The sequence below is a fragment of the Meleagris gallopavo genome, chromosome 4 (genome assembly GCF_000146605.3).
Source record: "Meleagris gallopavo isolate NT-WF06-2002-E0010 breed Aviagen turkey brand Nicholas breeding stock chromosome 4, Turkey_5.1, whole genome shotgun sequence".
NCBI classification, from domain to species: Eukaryota; Metazoa; Chordata; class Aves; order Galliformes; family Phasianidae; genus Meleagris; species Meleagris gallopavo.
In genome coordinates, this window is record NC_015014.2 from 37,508,661 (window position 1) to 37,523,156 (window position 14,496).

The 14,496-nt window shown below is 38.8% G+C and overlaps 1 protein-coding gene across 1 annotated transcript; it reads left to right on the top strand.

Annotated features, from left to right (window-relative positions):
- The first annotated feature begins 258 nt into the window (after positions 1-258).
- Positions 259-13,272, top strand: CFI (complement factor I). Its single transcript, XM_003205736.4, has 12 exons — positions 259-383; positions 2,301-2,637; positions 3,021-3,162; positions 4,396-4,562; positions 5,250-5,360; positions 6,024-6,140; positions 7,343-7,381; positions 7,871-7,974; positions 8,582-8,697; positions 9,353-9,627; positions 10,880-10,981; positions 12,819-13,272. Exons 1-12 carry the CDS (start codon positions 324-326, stop codon positions 13,034-13,036), a joined length of 1,788 nt encoding a protein of 595 aa, XP_003205784.1. The 5' UTR covers positions 259-323; the 3' UTR covers positions 13,037-13,272.
- The last annotated feature ends 1,224 nt before the right edge of the window (positions 13,273-14,496 follow it).

A 14,496-nucleotide genomic window follows, 5' to 3' on the forward strand; every position in this document is an offset into this window, starting at 1 on the left:
TGCCTGCTGCCAGACCGGCCCCGCCGCTCGGTCGGTCTGCTTTGGCAACAGGAGGGTTGTGAGACCCTGCTGAGCACTCCCTTGTAATCGTTGGCTTCAAGGGCTTTCCTTTGGTTCGCTATTTACAGTATAACAGGTTAAATGGGGCGGGATCCGTGTGGAGAGATCAGACTCATCCGTTAGTATCTCAGGCTCCTGTAATTCTTTCTGAGTTCACTTCAAAGTGTTTTACCAATGGTTAAAAATTAAACACAAACCTAACAACTGGCGATTGGGAAAATCCCGGCCAGGGGAATTTCTCTACAAAGAGATAAAACTTCATCATGAGAGTGGTTGCGGTTTTCTTGCTTTGCTTCTCTTTCTTTTCTTTCTGTCGAGCACAGGTAAGAACTGATTTTACTGTGGTAGCTTATTTAGAAATAAACAAGCAAACAAAAATCCAGCGAACAGTTAAAACAGTTTATTATTACAAAAACAGAAATATTTTTTTATTACTATTTCCTTTTGTAGCGTTTGCATTTCATACATTTGTTTTAGTCCAGTTTGAGAATTTGAATCTTGCTGTTTCTCCTCCATATATTGGATCTATCTGAGGTTTACATTAACAGGCTTCTGGAAGATCTTTTAATCGGGATCCTATGCAAAACCCAACTTGCAAGTGTGGCTCAACTCAGAAAGCTTTTGTTGTAAAATCCCTTCTGGCAAAAGCCTCTCAGGAAGTCCTGATGGGCTCCTTGTTCAGCAAACTGAGCTTTTCAGAAAAACCCATAGATAAAGATCAGCACCTTCTGTTGCTACTCAGTCAAAACTAAGGAGAAACGACTAGTGCAATATGGGAGTTAAGCCAAGCAGGGTCTGGCTCAGAGTTTGGTATGTAAATTTAAAGATAATGCATAGGATTCTACTGACCCGAGAAGAACAGGAAGAATTTATTAAGATTATACAGCCCTTAAAAGGGTGGGAGGGGCTCGGATTAAATTCTGCCCCGGCAGCATTCCCACTGCCTTTACTTAGGCCAGGATTTCTTCATGAGAACTTTAAACTTTGGCTCTGTTGATTCAGTGGATGCACTCAAAGCCGATAAATCCCATCTGACAACTGACATTTCTTTCTCATCTTTATGCTAAGTCTAGCTACATATTTTTCACGTTTCAACATTCCCCCTACCCTCAGATCTTAGTGAACAAAAGCACTCAGCCAGTAACGGAATAACCAGAGAGCTGCAGGGATAGGTGTTATCACTTACCTAGAGACAGACAGTCAGATGGAGGAATCAGGAGCACTCCTTGCAGTCTGTGACAACCAGAAACCACACTGCAAATCCACTGCCATCCAAGATACAGGAACAAAATGGACTGGGAGGGGAATTTAATTTTAACTTTTGTTGAAGATACTTATATGTGTTACTTGCAATGAAACAAATCATTAATTTTAGATTTATTTGTTTCTAAGTAGTTATTGGCTACAGTTAAAGACAACTGAGACAATAAAAAGGTCTTGAAAAAAATCAAGTTCTTACTCTTTTTTTTTTCTTTTTAATTTTATTTTTCTGGTGTTTAAGCTAACTTACGGAAGTCAATTCTTTGAAAGGTAGATAACAGCAGAACAAGGGGAAATGGTTTTAAGTTGAAGGAGGGAAGATTTAGGTTGGATATCACGGGGAAGTTCTTTACTATGAGAGTGGTGAGGTGCTGCAACAGGTTGCTCAGAGAGGTTGTGGATGCCCCGTCCCTGGAGGTGTTCAAGGCCAGGTTAGACGGGGCAGCCTGATCTAGTATTAAATGTGGAGGTTAGTGGCCCTGCCCTTGGGGGGGGGAAGGTTGGAGATTCATGATCCTTGAGGTCCCTTCCAACCCTGACTGTTCTGTGTGATTCTGTTAATATATTGTAATTTGCTTATGGTTCCATTGTTGTGGTGTCCACTGGCTTGAAATGTTTATCATCTTCTGTTGCACACTTCAGCTGATTTTTGAAGAGTATGGTTTGTGGGTGACCAGTAATAGTGAAAATCACAGCAGGGGAATAATCTGAAAAAGAAAAAAGAAAAAAATCCAGAAAAACAGAAAGGTGGATATCTCAAAGACAAGGGGAAAAACACTACAGATGATATTTAGCACTTCCATTCTTACAAGATAAGAAAAGGCTCACAGTCATTTTGCTGAGGTATACAGAAGATCTGCAGATCTGCTAGTGCAATCTGTAGTCCTGTTCAATATTTGGTTTGGATTTGTTTTTTTTTGTTTGTTTTTTTTGTTTGTTTGTTTGTTTGTTGTTGTTTTTTTTAAATTTGTGCCTTGCAGAATGCAGCATCTAATGATACAGAAGAGTTTTCATACGTTGAGCCTGCTCAGCCAGTTGAGCAAGACAGTCAGCCAGCTGAGCGAGACACTTACCTTCTAGAAGACTGTTTAAGCAACAAATACACACACAAGTCCTGTAAGAAAGTTTTTTGTCACCCATGGGAACGATGTGTGGAGGGAAAATGCCTCTGTAAGCTTCCCTACCAGTGTCCAAAGAATGGCACTTCAGTTTGTTCTACCACTGGAAAGCAGTTTCATACTTACTGCCACCTAAAGAGCTATGAGTGTCAACGTCCCGAAGCAAAGTTTCTGAACAAGGGAAAATGCATGTCCACAGGTACTATTATCTTTTTTTTTTTTTTCAAAATGTATCAGTCATTTGTTTGATTACTGAAAGTCCTCTAACAAAAGTCTTACACTAAGATGCAACCTTTCCTCAGAAGACCTCCAAGTATGCTTCCAGGACAGGAACTGTTATCTTCATTTGTTCTGAAGCTGGTATATTTTAAAAAAGCATCAGGCTCAAAGCCATAACATCAGTTCTCAGAAAAATCTGCAGTAATACCTCAAGCTTCTGATTCCCAACCTACTGTTCATTCCATATGAACTCTGGACACCTACAATATACTTTAGATTTCTTCCTGTGCTGTCTTTCCACTAGATACATCTATAGAATACAAATTTATATGGGATTTTTATTTATTTATTTATTTATTTTAGAAACATTTAAAATCTCCTTGGTCTATAAGGATTCACATTTGCTTCAAGTAAAACCTGTGAATAACGAGGACCTTTTTGTATGTGACAGTATGTGGACTACGAATGAAGCAAACGTGGCCTGCAGACACCTTGGCTTTGAATTGTAAGTTCGGGGAATTTCTCTCTCTGACTGCAATGGATGTGAACGAATAGTGACGCTTATGTAAGGGTCAGTCAGTCAGCCAACTATTATGAGAAAATTCATGAATAATATATCGGCTACAATAAAGCTTCCTGTAAGCAAAAGCCAAAACAGATTTCTGCATTTTCTTACAAACAACAACTGTTCAAACGATTAGTATTTTACTTTTAAAATAAAGTTGAAGTCTGATAGATGAGTTTTCTCTCAGGTCTGTATAAGGGAAAGTGCATAGATGGATGATCTCCAAATGGCTCTGATCAATGAACTGCTTGTAGAGAAAAGTTTCTTAAACTGGCTGGCCGAACGGTACAGCTGTGTTTTGCTACTTACAGCAGCCAGACTAACAAGAGCCAGAACACAGGTTTTTTTCCTCCATCCCTCGACCTGTCACCATTGTTTGCTTTGCCCACCAGAAACAGCTGAGGCCACAAACAGCTTGTTCTTTTTCCCGAGACCATACCAATAATCTAAGTTACACGGTGAGGTCATCATAAAGTGTCAACTCTATATCCTGTACATAATCATTTAAAACAATAGCATAACTGAGCCATATAAGACTGCCTCTCAAACCCTACGCACAGACTAAGAATGCTATCACAGTGCCTAAATTTGTCCCCTGTAGATGAGGATTAAATATTTCCCAGCCCTGATTCATACCTCGTTAGATAGCATAGAGAGAGGTTTGGTCTGGGACAGAGCATTTAGCCCTTGACTCCCATTGCAAGTCTTTCCAGTTATTTATTTACTCATTCCTTATTTTCTTAAGAGAGAAGAGAGGCACACTGTTAGAGGGTTACATTCGGGTGATTAATGAATGCCAATCTTGCAGTGGCCTAAGCTTCCTCAATATGCACTGGTTTTGATGGCTCCACCAGTACTGAGCCTCATGCAAGATGGTTTCTATCTATCGCCATACACAGTAACTGAGATGAGAGTGTCAAAGATTCAGTGCCAGTTCTATGATGCAATTGGCAAAAACTGGCACTTTATTTAACCTTTTCTTTCAAAGTAAATATATCCTACTTTCCTCCTTACCCCTATAACACTCCATGGGAAATCTGTTTTTTTAATTTCCTTAGCCATGACTGAAGTTCTTTAACATTGGGGAAAATCATATAAGTTCTAAACAATAAAAGCAGAGGACAATCCATTGTGAAATTACAGAATTTGTTATTATTATTTGTATCTTTACAGAGGTGCTGAATATTACCACACTGACTACAACATCACAGAACCATCACACTGCTTCCAAATAACTTGCAGAGGCCTAGAGACAAGTCTTGCTGAATGTTACATAGAGAAGAAATTGAGAGCTAGCAATGAGGGATTTGTTAGCCTCCAGTGCCAGAAAACTCTCAGAGGTTAGTAGGGATTTTTTGGCTTTAAATCTACTAAAAGCTCTTCATGTTAAGTTTATTTGAAATATATGTATTTAGGATCTATTTTGCTGAAATCTCAGCCACCACAAACCTGCAATGAAATCTTTTAATTTTTATCTTTTTTTAAATAATCCTTTTGCAAACATTTAAGACAACTGAGGCAATCTTGAGTTTATGACTGTGGAAAATAATGCACTGTTGCTCCTAGAATATCTTGACAGATACTACCCAAAAGTGGACAAATTTCACCCATGGTTCTGGCTGTTCCTCCTTCCCTTCCGAGGCATATTACATCCCACAACTCTTGTTTCTCCTAGGTTAACTGATGAGGAGACAGGTGATAACCTCCTACTTCTTCTTTGTTCTTGCTTTGGGAGATCAGCTGAAGCTAACGTTTCTGCTTTAGTCCATGTCTGGAAGAAACAAAGCTCTCTTTTACGAGGTTACTGAAAGATGGAGGAATAAAATACTTAGTCACATTGAAAGTTTGAAGGGGAGACAATGAAAACAATAAAAAAAGATTCCTATTTACTTAACTAGGCCTTAAGTCGCCTGCTTTTGACAGGTCAAACTGATGAGTGAATAAAACGTGTATGCTGAGTATTTCCTTGGGCAGTTGTGAACCTACAGTCATTTCTATACTAACTCCATTTTCATCTCACTGCACAGAATGTTCAGCTAGTGAGTTCCATTGTGCAAATGACAAGTGCATTTCCGTGACTAAAACCTGTGATGGTATAAATGACTGTGGAGACCTAAGTGATGAACTGTGCTGTAAAGGTAATAATTTACTTTCTCAGCTGTTTAAAGAACATTTCAGCAAAAAAACATCCGCAAAGAATTAATTCTTACAGTGATGTAACAATAAAGTTTCTATTGCAAACAAACAAACAAACAAACAAACAAACAAACAAACAAACCACTATAGTTTCTGTATAGGAAAGTACCAAAAAGTTCTATGGTTAGATAATTATAATAATATAAATATTGCAATTTTCCAAAGCAAGCAACTGATCTCTGAGGATCTGGATTTCTTCCAATAATTAAAAAAAAAAAGAGATTTAGGAAGCTGTTGATACAAACAAAAACAAAGAAACAAAACCCAACTGTATTAGACAGAATTAAATGTATTTTCAAAAGGGCAAAACTGACAGTAATCAAACAAAACCATATTGCTTTTTTTCAGTGAACTATCTTAAACTAAAATAAGATCTTTCTTAATAGTATAAATTTTAAAACACCAAGACAGTAAAATGAGCAGAGTCAAGTATTCACTTCATTTTACACTTACAGACCCCACTTTCAGGATCTATTTATAAATAGCAAAGTCCCCAATAACATGGATATTTTATCAGGTTTATTTTTTAAGAAGGTCTTTAATTATGTGAGGTCACTGAATCATGTAGTCCTGTGCTTTACCATTTTACTTCTGTTATATTACAGAATGCAGAAACAACAGTTTCCACTGTCGATCAAATATCTGTATTCCAAATAAGAATGTGTGTAACAAAGAAATTGACTGCCTAACAGGAGAGGATGAAGCTCAAGCTCTCTGTTCAGGTTTCCTTCTAAGATGTGTTTTTCTTTCTTTTACTTTTGTTATGCTACATTAAACCTACAGACTACACAATGCATGTTCTTAAGTCATTTATCAGATTAACAAAACCAAAATGCAAGCAAGAATTAATCTTTCTGATGTTATGTTACATATACTAGGAGACTAAGAAATGGTTACATACTTTTCCTTCCCTTCCTACTAGAAATAAATGGCAAGAAAACTAAAGGGCAGAAGAAACAGATGATGTTTGAGGATGCTTAAAGCAGGTTATGACTTTTGCATGCATGGACATCTATCAAACTGGTATCCTGTTTTAGGGAAGAAAATGTAGATGGAGCATGCAGGAATATCTTCCTTGTGTATAAGGAATTAACTAGTTTGTTAATATAATAGTTCATCTGTACTGTTTTCCTTACTATTGAAAATACCTTGTTTTGTTTTGAACTTAGAATATTTTAGATAAGAGACAAAGTGTAAAGCCAAAAAGTAAACATTTTCGGTTCACGGTAATTGGTAAAGGTAAACTGAACCCTAAAAGTAAACATTACTGTCAGTAACATGAGAACAGAGCCAATCCTCAGCCTCCATTTAGGAAGTGAATTCAATGGGTATTTTGTTTGAATAAAAGCTGACAAACCAGATTCAGGAAGCATTTAGTTTACCTCTTGTGTTGAATATCCTCCCTTACCCTTAAAAGAAGTAAGTGTTAAAGGAGGCACAGAGTACAGAGCAGCAGCATCTAAATTGGAAAGAAAAAAATATATATATCCTTTTACCTTTTTACCTAATGCTCCTTTGGGCTTTAGAAAGCTCCAAAGGCTTGAAGGGGCAGGAAGAAGAATTTCTGGTGTTTCCTGGTAGAGGAGAGCACTCAATTGCTTTAGAGATTAAAAACAACAACAAAAACCAGCAAAGGAGGCCATTTCTTGTCCTCTGGACAAGAAGAAAGAAGAGTAGATATCATGTAGTTATAAATGTGTATCTGGTGGATGCAGGTCATTTGTAAGCTGTGGCAGCAAAGAGTGCCTAGGAAGAAAGGAAACAGCAGGCACCATGCTTACAAAGTATTTCTGTCCATGTGAAATGGTCTGCACCTTATCCAGTTAAAAATGTACCATGATTTTGGTACACAACCAAACATTCAAGTAAACAGAACTATATAAATATTTGTAAATATTCTTAGTATTCTATTATTCCACTACAGGCAAGCCAAAACATGAGGAAAATCTCAGTATGGATGCAGGTAAGTAACCCCCACAAACCACTGCACACCCTCTTTTTAATGGCTTTCTAGCCACCAGCCAGTTAGCCAGATCTGCAACACTCAACATGGACTCTGTGGTTTAGTAGTACACACTCTGGGACTGAATTATTTTACTAGCTTTCCACTAATCTCAACAACAATAATAATAATTCATCCTGCCTTAGGATCCACATCTGTACATATTAGCAACGGACAGAGGTAAACTCTGAGCAAGTCTATGGCAACTGCTTTGAAATTATTTACCTGAATGCTGTCAGCAATGGAAAATAAAGAGAAATAATGTGATGCTAAGACAGAAGTAATTTTCAAAGCAGAAACAGATGTTACATTCTGGGTCTTTTGCTTTCCTGCTACTTTAGCTACTTGCATACTCACAGCACTCATGATTTCAAGGTAAAGATAAGTCTGTCTCCAAATAGAGAGAATGAATGCTTGAATTCTGAGACACATTTTTCCTTTTTGTTAAAGAAAGAAAACTGGCAAAGACATTCCTTCCTCAGATAAACTGTGGTGTTGTAAATCTCACATTAACTCGACGGAAAAGAATCATAGGTGGACAAATTGCAAGAAAGGTAAAAAATAGTAATATCCCTCCCTCTCCCTTCCCTGCTCCCCCCCTCCCCCCAACCAAACCTTACAAATATAGGCTCATGTGTTCATTCAATAATAATTTAAATTTCATTATTGCCCTTCTGTTAAAATGTACAGAAATAACAAAGTCAGTTACAACATTAATTTCATATTTTACATTAGCAGTGGCAATGCACTGAATGAATATAAATAGAAGCAAAATTAATAAGGTAAAACACCAAGCTACAAAATATAGCATTACAGTGCAAGTATGCATTGAAAATGATCCAGCAAAATACTTAATACTATAGCTATGTATGATAATTATGGTCATAAGTGTAATGTTTGATCATATCAGGTCAGATCCTCCATCTGTTTTTTTTTCAGGATATTCTTGACAGAAAGCTGGGGGAAGGGAGACACTGCATAATGTCAGAAAACAACAAAGTTACTGTAGTTTAGAATATAGGCCCTTTATCAGAGCCCAAATTACAGACAATTTCTTAATAGATTTAGTTAAGGAGATGAAGTGATAGGGTGTTTCCCTTTATGCACGAAAAATAGCACAATGATAATTCCATGTTATTTGGGTTTCTGTCATTTTAATAGGGTGAATTCCCTTGGCAAGTGGCAATTAAAGACACTGGCACTGAAGGTGCAACAGTGTACTGTGGAGGGGTTTATATTGGTGGCTGTTGGGTTCTGACTGCTGCACACTGTGTCAGGTAAAAGCAACAACCTGAGAAATGATTTCTTTGCAAAGTAGAAAAGATGAATCTGTGCATTTTTGCTCTTCTCAGCTACTAGGTTGTTAATTCTTATTTGCCAATTTAATGAATCAGCTAAAATCCTCACATTAACAATGGGAGGGATTCAAAGACAAAGTATTTTGTCACTGAGCAAAAACGTAATTATGAGTTACCTCCTCTCAGCACTGGGAAGGTCTAGCACTTGTCCTCCAAGAATGTCCCTGGTGCCACATATTACCCTGAGCCAGCAGGAGTGGGCAGGAAAGACTTGCCCAGCCCAGTGTTCTATGTGTATTTGCTCATTCTTTCATCTGATATCAGAGGCATAAGCCTTGCTTTCTCTTTGTGAGGGCACTAAACACACTGGCCTTTAGTACTGTCTTTCTGTCTTAACTTCAGGATTTTCAGGAGCTTCAGCTCAGCAATAAGTGTCACCAGTCTTCTACTTGCTTCAGAACAATCTGGAGATACAAGTCCAGAAAGAAACTATATATGTAATATGTATAGTATATAATATGAATTTTTATTCTATGAAAACTTTGATAAAATGCAAAAATTTATGACTAATTGAAACATACAGTGCTTGTGTGAGGTACCAAAACATATTTTATTTCATTGGCTTTTTTTCCAGAGCAACTCGAGTTCATCTATACCGTGTCTGGATTGGGCTGTTGGATACAATAGAGTATGACAAAGAGACAGACACTTACAGACTAAAGCAACTGATAATCCACGAGAAATATAATGCTGCAACATATGAAAATGACATTGCTCTGCTGGAGCTGAAAGGTCATGGAAAAGGAGAGTGCTCCCTGAAATACAGCACACCTGCATGCATCCCCTGGTCAGAGCATATGTTCAAGGCTGGCGATAAATGCAAGGTTTCTGGATGGGGACTAGAGAAAGGTATTTGATTCAGTGCTTACTACCAGAATGTATTATTTTTATCTATATTTTTCAGACAGTGGTCAGCTCTCGTATTGAAAAGGCTGAAGAGTAGTGCACGCAAAGCACCTGCAAGAGGCTGAGCACAGCAAACATATGCTGTTGGCATTTGGCTGTCAGTTCTCTTTTTTGTATTGCTTCCTGTCTTGTCCCAGTAAATTGGTTTGGAGGACACCTTTTTGAAAACTAACCTGATAAAAGGCAATGTTCGCTTTACAGCTTTATCTGCAGCCTGACTCCACTGCAGCACGTCTGTGTCAGCACAGTGCAGCAAGAGAGCAGGAATGAGACAGCAGGAGTGAGATGGCAGCATTCAGACAACATATGCATAAGCAAAAAACTTATTTGTTGTGCTGCACCTGTACATGCTTCTCAAAGAAGACAAGAGCTGTTTAGTACCTCTGAGGCATCCAGAAGAAGTGACTGTAATTACCAGTTCTCATATTTATCTTAGGTTTATCTGTGCAAACCTGGTAACAGTATTTAACACACGGCCCATGGTCACAGCCAGACCTCTGTGCCCTGCCCAAATGGATCTGAGATGCAATCAGCAGTTATGAAGCTCAGCACATCTCATCTCAACCATGCAGAGGTTCAACCCAGTGAAGGTTAGGCCCAATGCAGTCATGCTTTCAAAGCCTTCGGAAGCTTTGTATCACAGAAGGTTTGTATCACAGAATGACTGCAGCCAGGCATAAGAGCATTAGGAGTCCATAAACAAAATACAAAGTTGAGAATTACCACCAGAGAACAAAATAGGACCTCTTCTTCACCTTGTACTACATAGCTCACTTGTGTCTGCAAGTTCCTGTCCTCTCATCTTTCTGAGAAAGAGAGGTAACAAAGATGATCAGAGTCATTTCTCCATTTCACAGAAAACAATATACTGGTCTCACAGTAGTATAGTGTCTGGAAACCCTCATATGGAGAACATGGGGAAAAAAATGAAGAAAATAACAAAGGAAAGGATAAAAATCACCCAAAAAATGAAACTACTGTATTTAATACTGCAATTTTACCATTCTGCTTTTATTTTGAAATATATGGGCAATGGATGTGGGGCGAGTGTTAGCAGCAAATTAAGGTACCTGGTTTATACTATTTAAGATTACATTCAGTTGATAAGCAAATCTATAACATTCAACTTATGATATTAAAAACGTTTCATACACATCAGTTTAAATTTAGAAAAGTTTATTGTTTTCTTTTCTAGGTTATACCAAACAATATGTGCTCAAATGGGGAAATGTTAATTTGTTTCAGAATTGTTCTGAAATGTATCCAGGACGATTTTTACAAAAAATGGCATGTGCAGGCAAGTATGAATTTTCTTACTATAATCTCCTTACCATCATGCCCACAGTTTTTAAGGTCTAACATACTGGCTGGGAATCTTTTAGACTTGGAAAATGCAATAAACCAAATGCAACAACATTGTCATTAGCAAAGCACTAGCCACTGGAGCCTACAGTCATCTGTTGTTACTATCTAATTATAAGCAGTTATCGTGACAGGATGCCAAGTTTCAGTGATTGTGGGCAAATTTCAGCACACAGTTAGAGTCATGTTTTCTAAACACACAAGCACTTTACAGTCCACTGAACTTCCTCCTACCTCTACTTTATTCTGGTTCAGGAACATAATAAAGCAAATGCCTTTTTTGGAGCACATTCACAGTCCTGCTGACTAGCATGTGACTATTCATCTGCTGAGATGTTTTCTACCACTATATCACACCCCAGGAAAAATACTATAAACTTTTCAAACAAAGATTAGTCTGGCCAGGAAACTGGTTGTCATTCCTAATGCTAAAATAAGCATTTTGAGTACATATTTTTGCTTTTCAAGTAACAAAAGGTATTGCCAAACACATGTCTTAAAGAGCAATGAGTTTTCAATTTACAGGACAGATAGTTTCAACTGTTCTTAAACTCTGAAGTAAAGGCAGTATTTAAACAAACTACATAACAAGACAAATCAAAACTGGATATAAAAGCTTAACCATTTGTGAATAAATTCAGTACAGTGTGAATGCAGATATAAATTTTGGAAGTAAGGACTGGTATCTGCTGAAGTTATTGATACAAGGTAACGTTAATTCCACTGAGTAAGGGCAACAAAATCTAGTTTTATTGGATTAGTCTTTCCAATCCTGAAACATTCACAAAACTCTTTCTCAGTAATGCAGAGACTGGAGAAAGAGGTTACATATTTAAAAACATGGGGAAATTTGCTCAGTATGGGTTCCTTCATATTAGGTCAATCAATCAAGTAGAAAGAAGGAGTTAAAGACATCTTTACACACTTCTACTGAGTCTATGGGACAAAGCATAAATTGTATTCCAACTCTAAAAAATTTTTGCCAATATCATATTCTTTCCTTTCCTTTCCTTTCCTTTCCTTTCCTTTCCTTTCCTTTTATTTTTTTTTACAACCGCTACATTTGCTAAATTGGAAACAAGTAGCTTCAAAACCCCAGAAACTTGTAGACAGCACCATACCCATATGTTGTGTCTCAGAGCTGTCACCTGGTGTTCCAGATGGTCCACACTTCAAGTGCCCCATCAATGGCTCCAGTTAAACACAGTTGCACTCTCTCGTATCTCATTATTCATGTACTACTCTTGGACCTGCCCACCTTTTGCCATAAAACTTGTAAAGAAAGTAATTTTGAGGTTTCTGCTTCTGCATAACTCAGAGGAAATTGGCCAATGTATTACTGGGTAGAGAGGACATCAATAGCAGATGTAGAGGAACATGCATAGTTATGATAGCTTAATTTCCAGAAGGATCAGTCTAATAATTTTACCCTTTTTCTACCTTCTGTCCCCTTTTTATAAGCTACTTCTAATGACATAATATACAATACGTCTGAATTCTTCTCTGTTACACAGGGTACAACAAGAATCACATTCCTGACGTAAAAGCAAATGAGCTTTTGGCCCAGCCAAAATTCAAAATAACTAAGAAGTAGTAGATCAAAGAGGTTGGCAACATCCAGTACTAGTGACTGTTAGGCAGACACCTGTCCGGAAGTGACATGGATCTAAAAAGCCACCTGAGCTCTACTTTGTGTGCTAGTTTGCATATAAACTTACTTCTGAGTTGCTGTTGTTTCTTCCCCTTCCTCCCCCCCCCCCCTTTTGCTGCAGGTACTTATGATGGCTCCATTGACAGTTGCAAAGGTGATTCAGGAGGTCCCTTGGTCTGCTTTGATGCAGAAAACGTGGCGTATGTGTGGGGTGTTGTGAGTTGGGGTGAAAACTGTGGGGAGGCCGGTCACCCTGGCGTCTACACACAAGTTGCCAGCTATTACGACTGGATTAGCCACCATGTGACAAGGAGTCTCATTTCACGATATAATATCTGAAGCTCAGGAAACCAAACACTTGTTATTATCCATGCAGAAATGAACACTAGTCCATTTTTACAATAGCAGCCATATACCTTAGCAACTATTAGTACAAATCTTGAAATAATGTAGTTTGAAAACGTTCAGCTCTCCACAAATACAACAGTTTTACAGAAGTCTGGACAAAAGAGTTTTACAGTCATATAAATCCACAGCAAAATTATCTAATAAAACCATGTTTACTGCAGAGACAACTTTCTGTTGTTTTTATTTCTTTTCTCTCTCCCTACATTTCACGCTGCTTTCAGTAGTAATTGTTTATTTTAAATGGACAACCATACTGAAAGCAGTGGTCGGAAAAACAACTGCATTAGCAATATGTGAATGTCACAGAAAGGAGAGCAACCAGAGAATGTAAAAGCAATTCCATCATATCAGGGTTTAGGTCATTAGAAACCCTCAGGATGCTACTTTGCTGGGCAGATGATCTTTTAGGCTTACCCAGAAACAGAACTTCAGACCGTGTGATGGATTGAACATGACTGTGAGATTTATTGATGTTTTGATGAGTAACACAAAGAAAAAACACACCCTTACAGGCCCCTGATTCTGTGCTATGCAGTCACAGGAAATTTGGCCATGCAGTTATTCAGAAAGTTACCCACAAAGAGAATGACATGGTAGGTAGGGTAGGCCCTGAGTCCACTAGGGAAGCTCTGGCTCTTTTTTAAAAGCCAGTAGTTTTGTACAAATGACTTCAGGACCATTTCAGTCCTGTCAAACTGTGCACACTTTGCTGGATTCCCTGGAACTGCTCGGCCGAAGGAGAGCTTCCGTACAGCAACCTCAGGGACGGGCACTTTCCAGGATAGGTGCGGCAAGAGCTCCCTCTTCTGTATGACAACATCTGCTGACAGCTTTTCCTACTATTTCTCCAGTTAACAATAACGAACGCAAAAGACTGAAGAGGAAAAATAAACAAGCAAGCAAAAGCCCGAACACGCAGCAGCATTTACGAGGTATTTTTGATTTCACCTGTCCGTGTTCTTTACATTTCCCGTCCCCTGCAGTTACCTATGTCCTAAAATCCTACTATGCCTGTATTCTGAGGAATTCCACACGTCTTAAAACAAGACTTTCGCTGCAGAAATTAAAACGACTCCCGCGTGGTTCCACCCTGCCTCACCTAAGAAGCGCAGAACGCGGTGTTAGAGTACTCACAGGGTGCCAGACAGCACCCCAACGCTGGGCTTTCGGTGCTGAACAGAAGTCCTCCCGCACCGCTCTACTTGCGGCCGCACCGCGTACGCTTGGTGCCGTTACCTGAAAGCGAATCGCTCGCACGTGGAAAGGCCCCGGAGCAGCTCCGCTCCCAGCACCCCACACAGCGATGCCGGGCCACGAACGGACTCCAGCAGCGCTCCCCAGCAGGCTGAGCCCTGCCCCCAGTCCCGCCCAGCCGTCGGGGCGGCGCCCGC